Here is a 22,536-nt window from a genome sequence, read left to right on the forward strand (position 1 = left end):
TTTATATTTGTTGGGTGAATTCCCTAATGTTTAGTAGACTCAAACAATAAGAAATTTAAAAAAATATTTTTATCATTTAAAAATCTGCAATTTTTTAAATTATTCAATAATGGGTTGAATTAGGACTTTCAAATAAAAAGTATTTAGTTCAGCACACCCTGGCCTACAAACTAAAACCACCACCACCTAGATGAATGTATTGCTTAATATATGAGGGTTGGAACTTTAATAGTGGGAACTATTTATTTACAGTTCGTACAAAATAGACACGTGTTTCAGAGTTTTACTGACCTTCAAAGAAGTCACCAGCATTGTGTATAACGGTTGCCAGCGATGTGGAAGTCTTAGGATACTCTTAGCAGTTCCATTCGTGTTGACAGTTCGAGCGGCGCAGTCTATTGCCTCACAAATTTGTAGCAGTTCTGAAGTAAATGCCGCGAAGTGTTTCCTTCAGTTTAGAAATCTGAGTTGAACTCACAAGGGCTTAAGTCAGGGGAGTGCAGTAGGTGGTATAGCACTTAGCAGCCCCATAAGTCAAACAAATCAGTAACAGCTTGCACTGTACGTGCGTGAGCATTGTCCTGCAAAATGATGGTCAGGTCCTGCAGAAAGTGTCATCTCTTCTAAGATGGTCGTAGGTTGTGTTCCAAAAATGAACAGCATAGAGACAGAAATAATGCACTTTCAGATTTTCAAGGTCAGCTACCAGCACTTCAAGAAACTATTCTTCTGGTTTAATTTTTGTCACCATCTTTGTTCTGTCTTGTGTCACCCATTGTTTGTATTCTGTATTGTCAGGCATCAAATCTTCGTCGTATGATTCGTCAAGCACATCATGTAAATTTTTTTTGCCTGGACAATCCTGACATTTTCCCACAATCTCCAAATTTTAATTGTCTGTATTGCATACTAGAACTCCCACAAGGTATTTGTAATCAACTCTAAGATTGGCCCCATCTATTAACAACTTTACATTTTGGTGATACAAATACAGGCCTTATGGGTGCCCGATGCCCTTGCCACAATACACCATTTCTGTCTTAACTCGCAAAATTTCAACCTTACAATTTTAATGTCAGGATTTTCTTTTTCGAATTCACTGAATAGTTCATGTAAGTTAAACAGTGTTTGTATTTTTGTATTTGAACCTTAGTACCATTTGCATACATAGTAACAATCTTTTTTGCCTGGCATCAAACGGCTATTACTGTCATCTTCATAAGACCTAATGACCTTTTCGATCGTGTTTTGATCAATCAAATTAAATGACTCATTTGTTATGCAGGTAAAATTCCCTCTCATTTTACTAAATGCCTTGTTAATTTAACCAAACATTCTGACACATTAAATTCATTAGTAATTTTTTCTAGAGTCCAAGAATTTGGCAGTAAACTGATAATCTTAATTTTATCCTCTTTGTTTGAAATATTATCCTTTTTGTATGAAATATGGCTTTTAGTTTTTAACTTTCCTATCAAATAATCTTATACAGTTGGTGAATTATTAGAACTTCTCCCTGGTTTAGTACATATTTGTTTTTGAAATTAAACTTCCAATTATTTTTGACTGTAGTGCCACTTTCTCAATTTTTGTATTCAAGACAAAAGGTCTTTTTGCTTCATTTAAGTTTTTATTGTTTCTAAGAAGTCACAAAATTCTTTATGTGAACCATCACTATCCCTTTCTTTGTTAATTACAATTACCTTAGCAAAAAATTGTTGGACACAATGTTTTTCCTGGTATTATATTGATAAAAGGGCCTTTAGGCTTAGAATAATGATCTAACATTATCCTCAGATGTTTTGTTAAAGGCTTCTTATGTTTCTTAAAAGCATCCAAGCAAGACCAGAAAGGTGGATGAGATTTTTTAAAGTATTTCACTTTATGGTATTTGCAAGTTGCTTTAACTTCTGAGTCAACTCTTAAGAAGAACACTATTTTTTCTTCATCATTACAATCTTCAATTAAAGTGATGTCTTTAAACACTCCATATAGACTTTTATGGCAAGCTTTTTTAATAACACCAATAGAACACAGACTCCATTTTTCAACTGCACACTTAAGGAGCTAAAAGTCAACTGAGTGTCCAGATGATTGCTTCAACAAATAATCACTAGTTGCTCTAATTTGATGTGTATAAATTACCTTATTGATATACTTCCCACAAGCCTAGATATCACAGATGTTAAAAAAATGTATTTTTGACTCGTATTTGTATTTTTTTTTCCTCCATAACTTCCAACTGAACCTCAATCAAAATTTATACCGAGGGCTGATATCATAAAGGTCTGTTAAGTGTAAGTGTAAGCTTCCCACCACTGATACTCTATATAAAATAAATATACTATTTATTGTAGCTGCACATGAACTATTAAGGGTGAGAAATTGCTACTCATGTGGAGAACTACTGCTCAGAACTTGAGGTTTTTTTTAATTTGCAGTCAATAACTTCAAGCCATTAAAAATATATTAAGGAATACATTCAGTTAGGTGGTGATAATTTTAATTTGTAGAACTGAGTGCACTAAACTAAATATTTTTTATACAAAAGGCCTAGGGCAACCAATTATAATATAATTTAAAAAACAAGACCTTTTTAAAAATAATTTTGGGTCCACTAAAGATTAGGAAATTATGCAGCAAATATCAAATTTTCCAATATGATCAAGCAACTAGTGATGGGCCACTTGGTATGGATTGACCTACATACATCCTTTTCCATTTCTAAGTACTAGAGAAACAAGGATGGAGGAGGGCGGATTAATTTTTCAGCAATTTTACTGCCAATGTCCCTTAAGCATTTAAAGTCCCTCAACATTTTAAATTCAAAAAGTATTTGAGCATAGTTGCACAATGAAATGATTATTCATTAGTGTTGTTGACGGAACAAGTTTAGTGGCAAACACATTACTCACATCACTCACATGAGTGACCAACCCACCAGAAGAATCACAACTGTAACACATTTGTGACAGCATCAGAGTTGTATTATATCAATTGAAACAATAGAATTTTGCCACTTTTGGCTTTTAAGCACTTCTGAACACACCACAGCTTTGCAAGAGTACTTATTGTACCACATATTTTCTTCACTAGCACCTGCTGATTCATTCTTCTCACCTGAAGTTCTTCCAGAATTTGTTGTTTCTGTAGTATCTGATCCTCCCTAGCTGCATGCTGCTTCCAAGCCTTCTCAACATCCACTAGAGCAGGTGTACTCCCTTTGTCTAAAATATTAGGCTCATCTTTTGACAGAACTCCAACACCAGCACTGCTGCTGGAACCATCTCCAAGAGGCTGATTCCGTACCTAAAGCAGAATCACATTAGAAATATGCCCACAGTAATATGTTCATTTTTTTCTGCAGTACAAAGCTTACCTGCTGGACTTCTGCTGAGGTGAGACTACTGTCATTCATCATGGCAGAAGAACGACTTTTTCTCAACAATGATTTTTGAGTATTGTGTTTTTGCTGCGCAAGATGTTCTACAAGTCGCCCTGAAAAGCATTTTTGTAGTTAATGCAGAACATACTTATAGCTAACTGTACAGAAGCTGCTACATAATCAGAAGCCAATTACTCAACAAAAACACCATTTTGAGTGCCTACAACACTTAAAACACCATTAAAGATTTTTCGGTAAATTTGTGCTGGAATTATCATGACAATCATTTATTGCTGATGATGTTGTAGCGATGAATCCATCTGAGAATGCTTTGAGGAAGATCAATCATCCTCATTACTGGCAGATAGAAAAACTAAGTCATGTCATGAGGCATCCTTCCACAGTCCCAATAGCAGAAAAATATAAATTAATGGTAAAGATCGGGGGTTTTAAATTCTGATTCACATGATTTTAACTGTCAGAATGGAGTGTTGTAATGCTTTGATGCTGTAGCCTTCATATGCAAGCATGTAGCTTTCCTACCACATTTTTATTCAACTTTCAAATAAATTATTCTAGGGCGAGTCAACCACAACCATCAAAGGAAAATTTGCAACTAGATACATTAATAATGAAGGTGGGGATTACCCAAGAGGACATCGTTACCTGGAGAAGCAAAACTGGAATTCTATAGATCGGAATGTGGACGTTAGATCCATTAATCCAGCAGGTAGGTCAGAAAATTTAAAAAGGGAAATGGTTAGGTCAAAGTTAGATATAGTGGGAATTAGTGAAGTCCAGTGGCAGGAGGAAGAAGACTTCTGGTCAGGTGAATACAGGGTTCTAAATACAAAATAAAATTTGGGTAATGCAGGAGTAGGTTTAATAATGAATAAAACAAAACGAACCCAGATAAGCTGCTACAAACAGCTTAGTCAATGCATTATTGTAGCCAAGATAGACACGAAGCCTACACCCACCACAGTAGTACAAGTTTACATGCCAACTAACTTCACAGATTAGGAGAAGATTGAGGAAAAATGATGAGATAAAAGAAATTATTCAGATAGTTAAGGCAGATGAAAATTTAGAAAGAGGAAGCTGCCTGGTAGAAATTTTCTCAGAGCATAACTTAATCATAGGTAACACTTGGTTTAAGAGTCGTGAAAGAAGGCTGTATATGTGGTAGAGTTCTGGAGACGCCGGAAGATTTGATAGATTATGTAATGGTAGGACAGAGATTTAGGAACCAGGTTTTAAATTGTAAGACATTTACACAGGCACATGTGGACTCTGACCAAAATTCATTGGTTATGAACTGCAGATTAAGACTGAAAAAACTGCAAATAGATAGGAATTTAAGGAGATGGGACCTGGATATACTGAAAGAACCAGTGGTTGTAAAGAGTATCAGAGGGAGCATTACACAACAATTGAGAAGAACAGAAGAAAGGAATACAGCTGAAGAAGAATGGGTAGCTACGAGAGATGAAATAGTGAAGGCAACAGAGGACCAGGTAGGTAAAAAGACAAGGGCTAGTAGAAATCCTTGAGTAACACATGAGTGAGTGACTGTAATTGATGAAAGGAGAAAATATAAAAATGTGGTAAATGACGCAAATGAAAAGGAATACAAATGTCTAGAAAACGAGATCAACAGGAGTGCAAAATAGCTAAGCAAGAGTGGCTACAGGACAAACGTAAGGATGCAGAAGCATATAGCACTAGGGTTAAGTTAGATGCCACCTACAGGAAAATTAAAGAGAAAAGAGAACCACCTCTAAGAATGTCAAGAGCTCAGATGGAAAACCAGTACTAAGCAAAGAAGGGAAAGCAGAAAGGTGGAAGGAGTATATAAGAGGGTCTATACAAGAAGATTTACTTTATGTCTATATTATGAAAATGGAAGAGGCCGTAGATGAAGGTAAGATGGGAAATTTGATACTGCATGAAGAATTTGACAGAGCACAGAAAGACCTAAGTCAAAACAAGGCCCCAGAGGTATATAACATTCCGTTAGAACTACTGATAGCCTTGGGAGAGGCGGCCACGACAAAATTCTTCCATCTGGTGAGCAAGGTGGACGAGACAGGCAAAATACCCTCAGACTTCAAGAAGAATAGAGGAATTCCAATCGTAAAGAAATCAGGTGTTGACAGATGTGAAAATTACCGAACTATCAGTTTAGTAAGTCACGGTTGTAAAATACTATCATGAATTCTTTAGAGATGAATGGAAAACTTTTAGAAGCAGACATTGGTGAAGATCAGTTTGGATTCCACAGAAATTTAGAACATGCAAGGCAATACTGACCTTACGACTTATCTCAGAAGACAGCTCAAGGAAAGACAAACCTATGTTTATAGCATTTGTACACGCAGTGAAAGCTTTTAACAATGTTGACTGGAATATTCTTTAAAATTTTGGATGTTGCAGAAATAAAATACAGGGAGTGAAAGACTATTTACAATTTGTACCTAAATCAGAGGGAAGTCTTAAGAGTCGAGGGGCACGAAAGAGAAGCAGTGGTGGAGAAGGGAGTGAGACAGGGTTGTAGCCCATCCCTAAGGTTATTCAGTCTGTATATTGAGCAAGCAGTAAAGGAAAGAAAGGAAAATTTGGAGTAGGAATTAAAATCCAGGGAGAAGAAATGAAAACTTTGAGGTTTGCCAACGACATTTTAATTCTGTCAGAGACAGCAAAGGAAGAGCAAGTGAACGGAATGGACAGTGTCTTAAAAGCAGGATACAAGATGAACATCAACAAAAGCAAAATAATGTTAATGGAATGTAGTGCTATTAAACCAGGTGATGCTAAGGGAATCAGATTAGGAAACGACACACTTAAAGAAGTAGACGAGTTTTGCTATTCGGGCAGCAAGGTAACTGATGATGGTCGAAGTACAGAGGATATAAAATGTAGACTGGCTCTAGCAAGGAAAGCATTTCTGAAGAAGAGAAATTTGTTAACATCGAGAATAGATTTAAGTATCAAGAAGTCATTTCTGAAAGTATTTGTATGGAGTGTAGCCAAGTATGCAAGTGAAACATGGACAGTAAATAGTTTAGACAAGAAGAAAATAGAAACTTTTGAAATAATGTGCTGCAGCAGAATGCTGAAGATCAGAGGGGTAGATCACCTAACTAATGAGGACACTCTGAATAGAATTGTGGAGAAGAGGAATTTGTGGCACAACTTAGCCTAGAAGAAGGAATCGGCTGGTAGAACACGTTCCGCGGCATCAAGGGATCACAAATTTAGTATCGGAGGGAAGTGCGGAGGGTAAAAATCTTAGAGGGAGACCAAAAGATGACTACACTAAGCAGATTCAGAAGAGTGTAGGTAGCAGTAGGTACTCAGAGATAAAGAGGCTTGCACAGGATAGATAAGCATGAAGAGCCGCATCAAACCAGTTTTTAGACTGAAGATGACATGGTCACTGTCGAATTTTGTACAAGTCATACAACATTTATGCAATGAAAGACTTACCAGCTTGGCTTGCAGTAATCTTTGCTGCCCCTGACGATGGTGTTGGTGCCACAGGATGTATATTAGGTGGAGGCACTTCGATGACCCCTCCACCAGAATCTGCTATCGTCCCAGCCACAGCAACACCACTGCCCTGAACAGCTCCACTTGATGTTGGCACACTGTGTGGATGGGGGGTACTCATCATGATGGAATGGGGATAATCCAGCAACAACTGAACCACATTTGTGTGACCACCTTTTGCTGCCTCAATCAGCATTGTTGAGTTGTCCTACAAAATAATAATAACCAAACCAACATGCATTAGTATCAGTTTACGATTACAATATCCTGCAGGTGTTAAACTACGCTAGCATCTCATGGATTAAAAGACTTCTCACTTGCTAACAATACAAAAATATATTACAAATATATTACAAATATATTACAAATTCATTTCTTGTTCAAACCCTCTCATGAAGGACAGAAATGGTAGCTTAACTAACTTTTACAGTCTAGAAAGTAGCAGTATTTCAGCACAGAAATTCTATGCTAAACCAAGTTGAAACAAAGTTATATTAAAACTGACGATTATGGATTTCAGAGTAGTGCAATGCGTAAAGGTCAACAATTGTATGTGACAGAACCAAATATTTCTTTAATGACAGGAGGTAACACAATCAAAAGACTGTATCACAGCTCTTAGCTGAGCCAGACCATTGCCAGAAATGTGGGATTGCAATGTGACCTATATGTGGTGCTGGCATTTAATTTCTCTTATTTTACATTTTTTCTTTGTGGCACAGCAGTGATTAGATATAGTCCTGGTGACTACAGGCTCAAATGAAAGACCAAAGACTATAGCTATGTCCCGATCTACTTTGTAAGAGATAGTAAGCCTACTACCCAAAAATTGAGAAACATATAAGTCAGGAACATATTAAACTCACCTTCAATTTATGAAAAGGATCAGCTGATTGTGCTAACAGCAGCTCCACAACTGCTAGATGTCCTCCAGCACAGGCCAATGACAGAGGGGTATGGTCATTATTTGTAGTCTGACGATTGACATCTGCATGTTTTGAAATGAGGAACTGTACTGTGCACATGTGTCCAGCACGACAAGCCTTCATAAGTGGAGTTCGACCACCTTCTGATTCATGCTCCTGCACAAGATTTTTTTTGTGTCAATATACAAGTGGTGTTAATTTACAACGTACAAAACATTTAATTTTAAACATACCAGATCTGCTCCATACTGAAGCAAGAGTTCTGCCACATCAGTATGGCCATTCTCACAGGCGTACGTGAGAGCTGTATCTCCTGTCTGTGTCTGAGCATGCACATCAGCATTGTTTTCCAAAAGGAACCTGTATTATAAAAAAACACAATATAGACATTGAAGTATCATTAATAAGGATACAAATACTATACTACACAAAAGAAAAGTATTTACACATGGGTGGGTCTTACTTTCTCTCCCATGAGTTGGAGTCTTGGGTGAATTCCCCATCTAACTCTACAACAGTACTACTTGCTCTTTCAACCTATGAACAAAAATTATTACGTTAAACGTACTTGACCAGTTCTAGGTGGCCTTCCTGCGCAGCTTCCATAAGTGGAGTTGAGGCTCCCAATTCAATGTCTGCACCTGCTTTGAGAAGAAAGTCTGCAACTTCCGTGAACCCTCCACAACAGGCCAAAGTTAGAGCTGTTTCCTGAGTCTCTTCAGTCTGTGCATTGATATTGGCACCTATCAATGTTGAAACAAGGTTAGGAATTCAAACTTTTTAATGACAAAATATACACCGTAACACAGTAAGTTGCATAAGAAATTAAACACATAACTAGAAAAGTCACTGAAAATGTTTCTCATCAATGGATGATTTGAATTTGTCTACAATCACATGTCTAATTTAGTAAGGACAGGGAAAGAAACCAATCACCACCTATTCGAATGTTTAGTGAAGACACTGAAAAGTTTAATCTTAACAGCCTTATGAGAATTCGTATATTTTCCTCCTCCAAATAAGAGTTGTTATAACTGTCAACTTAGTCTGTGTTTCTTGCTGTCACTGTATACAGCAGGGCCAAATAATACATCAATTTTTTATTGGATAAAGAGCGGTTGCTCTATGAAAAAAAGTGAGTTTTAATGTGGACCTCAAAGCTACGCCGGGAAACATAAACCACTTACAGAAGACAATTGTTAGTCACACCAAGTACTGGAATGCCATACTTTTCCCCTGGTGAAAAGAAGCAATGAAATTCCATTTTAGTTTAATAATTTGAATACCTATATGCATCCTGACTCATTCAGTGGAACATTTATCAATGAATGAGTCTCTAAAAAATTAAATTATTCAATTGCTGCTAATACCCATTGTCTCATTTTAACTATTATGTTGTTAAATGTCTCAATCCTAAAATTGGTTTGTTGCAATTCCCTTGTTGGTCTATGCTGCACAAGGCTCTTCAGCATTGTGTAACTACTGCAACCAATATCCATTCAACTTTATTAGTTTATTCAAGCCTTAGTCTCCCTTTCCGTAATCCCCCCCCCCCCACACACACACACACACACACACACACACACACTTCCCTCCATCATCGAATTAACTATTCCTTAATGCCTTAAGGGGCTTCTTACTACATTTTAAGGGTACTGATCAGCTTTACTACTATCACAGGGACAAACTCCACAATAAATCCTGTTTCTGAGCACACAATACTGCGTTAGGATAACTGCTGTTTATATTTCTTTGTTTAAATCGAATGAACTTAAAATCAATGCATCAAGGTTAACAACCTGTTTCTCCTCATTGTCAACCTGTGAGTTCTACCCTCCCCAGTTCAATTCAGTAATTCATATTTCCCTTTCCCAGAACATATTTACTTGCTGTTGTCCTTATGCATTTTATACATCCCTTTAATTTTGCAACTGCAGTTATTTTACTGGCAAAAAAGAAAACCTGTCTATCTGCAGTGTCATTTCCATAACTAGTTCACTAAGCATCACATACTTCTCTTATTTTACTTTACTGACATTCGTCTTATAACCTCTTTTCAGGACACCACTCGCCTAGGTAAGCTTCTACCAGTTTTACCTTTTTCCTATAAATGACAAGGACTGGATAAGACACGGAACATCATAGAGCAGACATTAACAAATACAAAATGCAAAGTGAAATTCATGGGAAAACTTTCAAATCATTTGAGATAAAAACTGGGGTTAGACAAGGTGATGGATTATCACCTCTGTTATTTAACATAGTTCTGGATAGAGTCATGGCAGAATGGGAAAAAGAACTCAAAAAAGAAAAGTACTGGAAACCAATATCATTGGGAACCAAAAAAGATGACCTACAAATCCCCTACTTAGCCTACGCAGACGATCTTGCAATAATGGCAGATTCTAGTGAAATGGCAGTCAAACAGATAGAAACCTTAAAAGAGTGTGCAGGAAAAGTTGGCCTACAAATATCTTTTGAGAAAACTGTGTTTACAACAACAAATCTAGAAATTTCTAAGTTACAAACCAAATATGGAGAAATTAAGAGGGTACCATACTTTAAATATTTAGGAGAGATAATTTCTGAAAAATACTCACAACAAGAAAGAATATTAAAAGCTCGTAGGGGTCTAGGGCTGGTCCAAAACATTTACAATAAAAAATGTCTATCTATAAATACAAAAATTAAACATTATAAGTCGGTAATTAAACCAATAATGCTATATGCCAGCGAAACCTTGACACTTAAAAGGAAAACAGATATGGAAAACCTGAAGAAAGAGGAAAGGAAAATCATTAGGAAAATTCTGGGACCAAGATGGACCAAAGAGGGGTATAGATTACAGAAAAATTCTAAAACTGAAGAATATTCTAACATAGAGATAGACATGAGGAAGAGGCGTCTAAAATTCTATGGCCACATAATGAGACTTCCCGATCACAGACTTACAAAAAAAATAGTAAGATACGTAACATCCCTTGTTAATGGAGGAGAATGGATCAAAAATGTAAAGAAAGATCTGGAATTAGCCAACATTACTACTGAAGACATGAACAAAAGAAACAATTTCAAACTTAAAGTTGACAAATGGGAGGTCAAACCAGAGACAAAAGCGCCGAGAACTGGAACAAAATGGAGCGAAGAAAGAAAAGCTGAATTCTCGCAAAGAATGAAGACCTGGTGGGCAAACAAGAAGAATAAGAAGCCCCAGAAGTGAACCATCTTTACTTAGCGTCTTCCATGTTGGGAGCTTTACGACTAATAATAATAATAATAATAATAATAATAATAATAATAATTTGTGTCATTATTTTGCAGCCATAACTTACATAAACTGATGGTTTCGTAATAGCCACATTTGCCAGTAAATCATTTTTTTGGAACTGGAATTATTACATTCTTCTTGAAGAATGAGGGTATTTCTCCACGTGAAATAGTTTTACCATAGCTGGCTCTCCCAAACTTGTTGAAAATTCAGAAAGAACACCATGCACCACAGGTGTCAAGTTACTATGCGCATCTTTCAGTGATCTGTATAAATTTTCCTCTCTTCACATCTCCCATATTACCATCAAGTTTATTTCCTTTACATCTAGCCCTTTCTATATATTCCATTCAGCTTTCAACTTTCCCTCTTTTGATCATATGAGATCTAATGAATCTTACAACTGATTTTCTGTCCTCTAAAAGTTTCTTTAATTTGGTTCTACAGACTTCTATTCTCCTCTAGCTTTTCCTGTTTTGCCATTTTCATAGCTGCCAACCATGAGAACAGGCTGTCAGTAATCATATGGAAATATGGAAAGGGGAGGGGGGGGGGGGATTGGAAGCTTGATTTAGGCCTTTAAATCTTTAAATGATATATTTCAGACATTTTCGAATCCTAAATAATGACAATTTTCCAGGAATAAAAATTTTAAATGAAAAAAATCTGGTTAAATGAAAACAGGCTAGAAACTTGTTTAGTAAATATCGAGGGTGTTTTTGAAACATTTCTATAGTTTCCAAATACTACAAAATCAACACACACACACACACACACACACACACACACACACACACACATCTCTCAGAAATTATTAATGAAAATAAAAGTAAAACTTTGAAACAAAAACACCTTAAATGAGAGGCCTCCAGTGTTTTATACAAAAATGTTCATAGCACTTTCTCATCCACTGCCAGTTCTTTATGGATCTGCTCATACTCTAGATATTAAGTATGGATTAATAGGTAAACTGTGTATCTTGTGACATCACATGGTTACAAAAACTGCAAAACCATACAAAAAATGCCTTGAACCTTGTGACATCACTTGGCTATAAAGCACTTTTATTTCTATCCTGTAGGCTGATGCGCAGAACAAAAAATGTTTGTTGTCACGCAGCATAATCTGTCTTAGTAAGCCGGCCGCTGTGGCCGAGCGGTTCTAGGTGCTTCAGTCTGGAACCGCGCAACCGCTACGGTCACACGGTTTGAATCCTGCCTCGGGCATGGATGTGTGTGGTGTCCTTAGGTGTAAGTAGTTCTAGGGGACTGATTACCTCAGATGTTAAGTCCCATTGTCTTAGTATGCCATGTTGATGAAACCATTTGTAGACAGGTTTAATACATACTCAGGAAGGAAATCATTACAATATAGAAAACATTTCAGTAGCGCATTATTAGCTGACGTAAACAATACCTTTTCCAATTTTGTAGAAACCTCAAACTGTAATTTGTCTACTTCAGCAATTTTTTGGTAACTTCCCATAACTTTGTAATTAAGGTGACAAATCTGTAACAATTGCAGGTAATCCATACTACAAAGTAGTTGACAACCATACTTTTGCACTTTGTCAATTTCACATTATAGATTCACTATTACCTTTCACTACTTCATTGCTGTATGGCTTTCATCATCATGTAAGTTCTTATGTAGTATCCAATAATTCCTACTAGGCCTTTTATATTTGCTTAGTTGTGCCTCCCGTGTCTTCACTACATCACATCTCACAATCACACATTCATCTTCATTTCTAGGTCTTTCAGCTATTTCATTCAGTCACTGCATAATGCTCCCTTCAAAACTCAATGCCAAATAGTTTTGGCATATATAGTTTTACTACTGTGCAGGTTATAGTTGTACATATCTTAGCTCTGATGATCTGTTCATAGAACTATATTCACATTCCTATTTTCTTGTCCATTACTAGACCTGCTCCTGCATTATCCATACTGGAATGGTCGTGATAATTCTGTACTCATCTCAGTGGAAATCCTTTTCTTGTTACCACTGCACTTCACTTCAAATTCTCACTATATCTTCCTTCCAACTATTCATTTTGCTTTTCTTTCTCTAGCCTACTATCACAATTAAGGGATCTTTGATATGTGGGGCAACATGACTGACAGTCAAATTTTAAAGAAACTGGGAGAATAATGCAGAAATATGTGATGTGTGATAAAATTTGAAGACAGTAGGACAAAAATCCCAAGCACTACTCTGACATTTTATCTATTACTTTACAAAAGGTAGATTTGTTTCACTGGCATTCAGACCAGCGCAAGGAAAAAAGAAGACAAAATGTAGATCTATGAAATAGCCAAGAGAGATAAAACAGTTACTTAAAAGGGAAACATAAGCCATGCTCCAAGAAAGTGAAGTGCAAATTCATACTGGGTATATGAAAGCAATAAAAATAGGTGTTTCACTTGACCTTGTTAGCATAACAGACTTTTTTTTAAAAAATTGGCACACTCAAACAACAAAATACCTTGACTAAGCAGGAGTGCAACCATTTCTTCATGTCCCTCACGTGCAGCTTCCATTAGTGGTGTGTAGCCCTCATCATTCACTTCTTCAATGTTCGCACCCCTTTCAATTAGGAGCATTGCTAAATCTACATGACCACCGCAGGCTGCAAGAGTCAAAGGTGACTCAAAGCTGTCTGTGGGCATGTTTACCTAAAAATGAACCAAAGTATAGTCAATACCTCTCTCAGGTAAGTAATAACAGTAGTAGTACAACAGTAACAACCATTTACCTGTGCCCCAGAATCAAGGAGTAATCTGGCAACTTCCACATGACCATCCATAGAAGCTTCCATGAGAGCTGTATGCATCTCATCAGTTTTATGTTCCTTAGAAAAGAGGAGGAGGAATCAGAACACACAATAAACCACGTTAACTCCAGAAATAAACAAATGCCACAGAAACTAATACACAAGATAGAAAACACAAAAATTGCTCTTGTAATTGTTAGCATGCTTATTTGCTCATTTTTTCCAAACTTCTTGCCGTTTCATCGCTTGCATCTTTCCATTTCTTACTAGCACAGAAAAAATATCCACAGTAACATCAATAAAGGAATTATGCCATGTCACTATGAAATCATGGCCTCATTTTGTTCAACTGTTGCATGTGTGCACACCAAGGGTGCTGCTTCACATCCTCATTGACAAACTTAAGAGGGAGGATAGGGTGGATCAGTGTGTAAGTGCCAGACTACAAACCCAAAGGCTCAATCTCCAGTTAGTTCTAAGATTTTATCAATCACTTATCACCTCTTCCACCTCTGGTAATGATTTCTTAATCTGCAAAAATGTCATGCAGCACTGTAGTTCATAATCCACATTAACCTGTAGATCCCCTGTAACTGATGTTTAAGTCTGTTCCAAGGTTGGAAGAAGGCAAGAGCTTATGAACTAAAATAATACCATCCGTAATAAAATGCTATGATGTTCAAACCAATCTTCAAGTGAAGACTGTTTCTCTAAGATCACATACCAAGAATCACTGTAAGGACTATGTCCTCCTCGACCCATCATTTACGAGTTATGCACATAAGACCTGGTACACCACATTATCTAGAATACGTGATTACTCCGCCATTCACAACAAAGTGCCTGGCAGAGGGTTCAATGAACCACCTTCAAGCTGTCTCTCTACCGTTCCACTCTAGAATGGTGCACGGGAAACACGAGAACTTAATTTTTCTGTGTGAGCCCTGATTTCCCTTATTTAATCTTGATGATCATTTCTCCCTATGTAGATGGGTGCCAACAGAATGTTTTTGCAATCCGAGGAGGAAACTGGTCATTGAAATTTCATGAGAAGATCCTGTTGCAATGAAAAACGCCTTTCTTTTAATGATTACCACTCCAATTCATGTATCATTTCTGTGGCACTATCTCCCCTATTTTGCAATAATACAAAACAAGCATGCTGTCCTCAGTCACTCCCACCTGATGCAGATCCCACACTGAACAGTAGCCCTCCAGAACAGGGCGGATAAGTGTGGTGTAAGCAGTCTCTTTAATAGATCTGTTGCACCTTTTAAGTGTTTTGCCAATGAACTGCAGTCTTTGGTTTGCTACACCCACAACACTATTTATGTGAACGTTCCAATTTAGGTTACTTGTATTTGTAATCGCTAAGTATTTAGTTGAATTTACAGCCTTCAGGTTTGTGTTACTTATTGCATAATCGAAATTTAGCGGATTTCTTTTAGTACTCATGTGAGTAACTATACACTTTTCTTTATTCACGGTCAACTGCCACTTTTCGTAGCATCCAACTAGCTGTTATGCTTCAAAGCCTCCAGATTGCATTACCTGCTTATACAAGGCTTTGAATGCAGCATGGACCAAAAATGATGTACAAGTTTCAGAAAGTGCTTGCAGTAGTGTCACCTGATTTTCCAACTCAAATGGAATTTGTACCATTATTTCTTCATCAAATGATGTTGCCTTCTACACAGATTATTCATACAGGAAGCCTACTGAATACCAACACTGTCAGTTATTAATTTACTATAAAGTAACAATGATTTATCAGTTCCTGTGGGGCCTTTATGAAGTGCACTTTAATGAAAAATTACATGCTTATAATGCTGATTTGTAACTACTGTAATTACTGGCATTCGATAGGGCAATAACTTTGAAATTTGGTCTCCATAGGTGCACATGCTAGCTGATGGAAGGAATTCAGCTGCTGTACATGTCATTAGCAGTATATCTGCACTACAGGGTGGGGTGATAAATAGTGGACTGCACTCACAAGCATTTGCAAAACACATCTTACCAACATGTGATTTCTCACAAGACTGACACTTATTGGCTTGCCGTGATCAGTGGGAGGACACTGAGGGCAGTTTATGCCACTGCACAGTATTAGTGCAGTTGTCGCAAACTTCATATGTGGAGTAGTTCTACACCACTGATGCTGCCATCCAGCCCCTCAACATGACTGCAACTTCTGACAGTTCCAGCATCATGATACTGAGATTGATGCTTATAGTCATTAGTAGTTTAAATCGAAACCCAGTTAAACAATAATTTTCAAGAATATAGTGTTATTAGTGTATATTGTGTGTGGTAGACTAAATGAATGACTTGCATCATTAATACCTTGGATACAATTCTGATTCCGAGACAACTACTGGCATCATCAAGAGTTAAAAACATGTAACAACTGGGTTATTTTGTCCATTTGAAAAACTCTTGTGTAAATCTAGTTATCTAACAGCCAGTTCACATTATAATAGGCCTTTTGCCAAGTAATTATTTAAATTTAATTTGCATGCTGGCACTAAAATATTTGAAGTGGTTTACTTATATTTGTGGATTATTATGTTTTTCACTCACTTGGTATGTAGTATCTCAGTGTTCTTTGAATAGTTTTATTTCAAAATGAGTCATTAGTTTGGAAGTTTTTAATTTTCTGATCTGATTAATTCACCTGAGCGATACTGCCCCCATTTGAAAACATATGGGAACTGAGAAACAGGAAGAAGAATTAATTTATCTAAAAATAAATTTGTAAAGGTAAATATTAGTACACTGCAGTGTCCATGTATTATTGTATTAAAGGACATTCCAGAGTTACAGCAATCCCAGTGTGTTTTAGTGTATTACTAATGTTCTGTCAGCGTTACTAAACAGTGAGTCAGAAAGGTTTTATTCAGTTTTCACACTTTACACTTGCATCAGCAGGCATGATACATAATTATGTATTTGTACGTTATATACACCACTGCTTTAACCAATTGATTTTTCACTAAGTTTGTCAATTTACACTGACAACAGTATTATTTCAAAATTATGTAAGTACAATTAAAGCAATTAAATTATTCAGCCACACTTCAACCAATTAAATTATTCAGCCACACTTAAACCAATTAAATTATTCAGCCAGAGTAAACAATATTGCCATGAAAGATCAGTAACAACTTTAATTCTTTTATTTATTAATATTTCCGTGTCACAAATATTTTAGTTGAGTGAGCTGTCATTGCCATTCTTGGAAGTGAGTTGTATGTTTTCCCATTTCGATTTGGTATTATTTGGAATAAACATTGTTTCCAGAATCCGTAGATACACAATCACACAGTCAAATCAGGAACGAGGACAACAAACATGACACTGCTGTCAAACCTCTCCAACAAAGGTTCTTCCTAAACACTACTTTGGTTGATAAATATCTTCTACTGGGATCCCTACTACTGTTGGCAAACTTAATTAGATCAGCTTACAATATCTGCTCAGACACGGAATTATTTGCTTTGTATGGCAATCTCTGGTTACAAGATGGTGCACCATCACACTGAAAATTTGGGGGAATGTCAAGCAGGACTTGTTGTGTCCAAGTGCATTTGTCCAACTTTATTTTTTCCCCCCTTTTTTTAGGGAGGGGGGAGGGTGGTGGGCAGGCATATCAACAACAATGGTGAAGATTACGCCAACCGACAAGCTGAATGGTTGAATCAATCAAGTTTTTCATGACGTGACACAGAATTGAGACATGCTCAAATAAGTTGGACGGTCAACACTAAGCTGGTATGAACTGTGTAATGAGGTTCAAAGCAAACTGTTTTGAACATATTCGGAGTTAGACTGTTGAAAAGAATTTGAGGAACACATGTATCAATGCGCGTTATATTACTCTACTTTGATACAGATGGTACCTGTGGTCTTATTGCTTAGTTTGAGATCTTTGCTTTCATTATAGGCAACAATTAAAATCATTTGCCACTTAATAGCTGTGTTATGCATTACGGTGTCAGGTGATGCCTCAGAAGGGAGTGAGTACTGGTGTCCCAGTGAGACACTTAGATGACGCTGCAATCAACATCTTAATGCAGTGCAAGTTGCAAGGAAGGTCTGTGATCCAAAAAGGATGGACTTTCCTTTGTCTTGTGCAGACGTCAATGCTCTTCATGTATGCTGCTTAGGTTGTGGACATGCTACAGGAGACAGGTCAGTACACAAGACGAGTTGGATAAAGTCACAGACACATTACAACCCCATGTGAAGACATATCTGGCCATTTCTGTATGGAGCATTATAGATACCAACAGATCACTGCAAGATGTTCTCAGAAGGTCCACTGCATCCAATCAGATTGTAATGAACAGGTTACAAAAAAGGACCTTATCATCCAGAGATCCTGTTCATGTACCCCCATTTGACACAATATCTTGCAGCTCGCCTTGAGTGCTGCCGTTCCCACGTCAACTGGTAACTTCATCACTGGCGAAGTGTGTTCCATAGTTAAAAATTATCCTATTGGTGTGATCTATTACTCCTCCAAGATGGTCAGTGAGGTCCTGAAACTTACTGTTTGTAGCCGTAATGGGATATGTTAAAAGGTAAAAGACTTGTACTACCGTATTTACTCGAATCTAAGCCGCACTCGCATCTAAGCCGCACCTGAAAAATGAGACTCGAAATAAAGGAAAAAAAATCTCCCGAATCTAAGCCGCACCTGAAATTTGAGACTCTAAATTAAAGGGGAGAGAAAAGTTTTAGGCCGCACCTCCAAATCGAAAAAAAAGTTGGTCCATTGTAATATGAGACACAATTTAGGTCGAATGTATGATGATACAACCACAGTAGTTTGGTTCGAGTCGTAAGCTTAGCAGTTAAGCTTTACCAGGTAGCCATTGCTACGCACCAGGCACTCCGTCCGTATTTATACGGGTACCCTTCCTTTTTCACGTGCTTCGTCTGGTTTGAATCGATTGCTTGTTTTGCTTTGATCTGATAAGTGCCGTTTTCTTTGTAATAGGTGTTTACGTCACTCTAAGCTGAAAATGCATTACTGTACTGTGTCATGCATTGTTTGTCGCATTCTGATAGTGCGTGTTTACGGCCTGTCGCCGCTCGCGGCATGGCTTGCTTTTGTGCGTGCTGCCGCTACTTACAATTAAAAAAAAAAGAAGAGAGGAATCGTCTTGTTAGTGAAACAATGGCAAGAGACTGTTATTTGTTGTTACTTCACTACTGCTTTCTTTGATAATGATCAACAAGAACCAAATAATAGACTGCGTATGATAGAACATGTTCTGAACGAGAGTTAGGCAAAAATTTTTCTGCGTTTGAAAATCTTTGCGACCGCTTCTTTAGTACATCAAATTCTGCACAGAAATTTGAGTCATCTTAGATTTAAAAATCTAGTCAGTTGCCGTGCTTCATTTCTGACTGTATCACTATTACGCATAAGGATAATACAAATATAAACATGACACGATACGTATATTCTTCCGCGTTTGCTGTTGTCTCACTCTAGTTTCGTAGTTTATTAGGCAGACAGGATTTAAATGAGATAGCAGTAAACACGAAAGAATACAGGGCAAAATGTTTATATTCGTATTATTCTTATGGTGAAGAGAATACTGCATGTGATTCACATTTCATCAGGTTCCTATTAGCAACCATCTCTTCTCACAGGTAGGAAAAAATTCAGAACGTAGAGTTGGCCATATTGGCAAACATCCCAAACAGTCTTGCCGGTCGGATTTTCGTAGTACATTGAAATTCTGCTACATTCGAAGATGAACAATACGGAATTTGTATTTACTTCATTGGATAATGTATGAAAATGCAGTGGTAGAAACTCGGGGCAAAGAAAAAAAGCTCGTCTTCCACCTTTTTGTTTGTTAAAATTTATTAACTGACGCAGAGGTTTTGGCGCCAGTATTATTTGTGCCTACAAAGCATGCCTGTGTAGCGCTACATATATTCGACGCCAGAAGTTAGTTGTGGCAGCACCTACTAACATTTTTCAGAACTTCCGCTTGCTTTACACTCGATTCTAAGCCGCAGGCGGTTTTTTGGATTACAAAAACTGGAAAAAAAGTGCGGCTTAGATTCGAGTAAATACGGTATATTGGCTGGGACAGACATTTCACTTCCTATTCATTTTTATTAGTATTTTCACGAAAAAGTCTAACTACTAAAGCTTCAACAGTTGGAAAACTCTCTATGTTCTTTTACATAATAATTTTGGCAAAACTTATGTATCTGCAAATTGTTGCTTTATGCACTTCGTGTTCGTATTTCATTTCTTTGTGTCTGTAAATTTATGTATTGTACAAAACAAATACAGAGATTAAGAATTAGTGAGCCCTAATAATATGCAGGAAAATATAAAATAGTAACAGTTAACAACAATTAACAAGTGCAAAGCTTTCAAAACCATAACTATACTGATTACTATCCACAGGGCAAACATTTTGAGCATTATGAATTTACAGAATAACTGGCTATACAGAATGAGTAACAACTATGCTCAATTACACTAATTCACTTCAACTGGTATACAGAAATCCAACTTCTTTATCACATCTGTATATAACAACTTACTTTTGTATAACAATGAGAGTGAGAAATCTGTAATTTTGTAAGTTTTGAAGTATTACGTTTCTTACAAAGCCTACATAACGGTAAGAAATTTACTGCCGATTCTCCGGAAGTTATGCGGCTAATCCGACTGGAAAACAGGAATCAATGACTGCCTGCTTAACTGAAAGTCCCAACATTACTATTTATAAGCTCTTTGGAAAGTGCCTCTCAAATCATTTGGCGATTATTATACCTTACTTCATATTCTACTCATATGCTTCATTTCATTTAAAAACTGTTGTGACTGATTCCCCCCCCCCCCCACCCCCCAACTCTGATCTTGTGTCAAATGAAAATGGTGAATGACAGACGTCAAATTTAACAATATGAAGGGCACAAAAAGTTGTGCGTCAAATCCAGCCATCTGCATTGTATTACTACTAGTTCCAATTTTAAGTTGTCTTAAATTTGGCCAAAGTGATGACATGCAACCTTTTGCAGCCCTCCAGTGAAAGTCTCCTAAAACTTTGAATTTTTTATTGCTTGAGTTCAAACACAAGCAAGTTGGTTTTGTTCTACAAACTCATTCACAGTGGACCAAGTGAATGAGCATTCACAAAGAAACTGCAAGTGTTCCTTACCATTTGTGTGTACCTATGAACAGAAACTGCAAGTGTTCCTTACCATCTGTGTGTACTTATGAACATGTGTTGACACACGAGAGAACAGAATAGAATGTGTGAGAATGAGTATAGTCATTGTCAAAGATTATACTCGGTAACTACATTAGTTACAGTCACATTGTAAAGATACTCGGATAAAGATATTTCTCATGCTCTGTGTGCTGTTTTTGATGAAGAAAGGAAAATGGGGTACAAAGAGCAGAATGCAGATGTCTGAATTTGTTATGTAAGCATGAGATATGTGAAGGTAGTGCACTCAACACTAGACTCAGCTCTAGTCCTTTTTGGCATTATTCCTAAACTCTGCACCAACATCATTTGATGTATTTCATTGTCTTTTCATTACAATTGAGGAGGAAATTTAAACCAGAACATTAATTATCGCCGATCAACATAACCTGAAGAAAGGGTGGTATTTACAAATGAGCAGCTGCATATTTTACCCTCAGTAATTGTTTCACATTTCAATAGTTCCTCTTACATATAGTGACAAATGTGAAACATTTCAAGGATTTTACTGAAGTCTGTATAAGGAAGATAATATCAGTGAAGACTGATTAATGATTATACATATATATAATTTTACACACACAACCTTTCAAATAAGTTACTTGACAAAATATATTATAAAGTTGGTTAAAGGGGAGACAGCGTTATTGCAGAACTATTTTTATTGACTAAGTTATTACATCAAAAACCACTAAAATAACGGTGCCTAACCTAACCTAAACAGCCAGCATGAATGTACCGTATTTACTCGAATCTAAGCCGCACCAGAAAAATGAGACTCTAAATCAAGGGAAAAAAAAAATCCCTCATCTAAGCCGCACCTGAAATTTGAAACTCTAAATTCAAGGGGAGAGAATAGTTTTAGGCCACATCTCCAAATCAAAACAAAGTTGGTCCATTGTAATATGAGACACAATTTAGGTCGAATGAATGACGAAACAGCTACAGTAGTTCGGTTCGAGTCGTAAGCTTAACAGTTAAGCTTTACCAGGTAGCCATTGCTATGCGTCAGGTGCTCCGCCCGTATTTATACTGGTACCCTTCCTTTTTCACGTGCTTCGTCCGGTTTGAATTGATGGCTTATTTTTCTTTGATCTGATAAGCACAGTTTTCTTTGTTATAGGTGTTTACGTCACTCTAAGCTGAAAATGCATTACTGTACTGTGTCATGCATTGTTTGTCGTATTCTGATAGTGCGTGTTTACGGCCTCTCGCCGCTCGCGGCATGGCTTGCTTTTGTGTGCGCTACCGCCGCTTACAAATAAAAAGAAAGAGAAAGAGAGGTTCAAATGGCTCTGAGCACTACGGGACTTAACATCTATGGTCATCAGTCCCCTAGAACTTAGAACTACTTAAACCTAACTAACCTAAGGACA

General features: G+C 37.0%; 1 protein-coding gene across 1 annotated transcript in view; it reads right to left on the reverse strand.

Moving 5' to 3' along the window:
* Positions 1 to 22,536, reverse strand: part of LOC126253159 (ankyrin repeat and KH domain-containing protein 1) — a 241,908-nt gene that overhangs the window by 175,342 nt on the left and 44,030 nt on the right. The window contains exons 8-15 of the mRNA XM_049954320.1: positions 13,890 to 13,985; positions 13,620 to 13,809; positions 8,432 to 8,606; positions 8,097 to 8,223; positions 7,804 to 8,019; positions 6,875 to 7,145; positions 3,380 to 3,498; positions 3,121 to 3,309 (exon numbers count right to left, since the gene is read on the reverse strand). Coding sequence (XP_049810277.1) covers positions 3,121 to 3,309; positions 3,380 to 3,498; positions 6,875 to 7,145; positions 7,804 to 8,019; positions 8,097 to 8,223; positions 8,432 to 8,606; positions 13,620 to 13,809; positions 13,890 to 13,985 — 1,383 coding nt within the window. The remainder of the gene's footprint in view (positions 1 to 3,120; positions 3,310 to 3,379; positions 3,499 to 6,874; positions 7,146 to 7,803; positions 8,020 to 8,096; positions 8,224 to 8,431; positions 8,607 to 13,619; positions 13,810 to 13,889; positions 13,986 to 22,536) is intronic.

This window comes from Schistocerca nitens, chromosome 1 (genome assembly GCF_023898315.1).
Source record: "Schistocerca nitens isolate TAMUIC-IGC-003100 chromosome 1, iqSchNite1.1, whole genome shotgun sequence".
NCBI classification, from domain to species: domain Eukaryota; kingdom Metazoa; phylum Arthropoda; class Insecta; order Orthoptera; family Acrididae; genus Schistocerca; species Schistocerca nitens.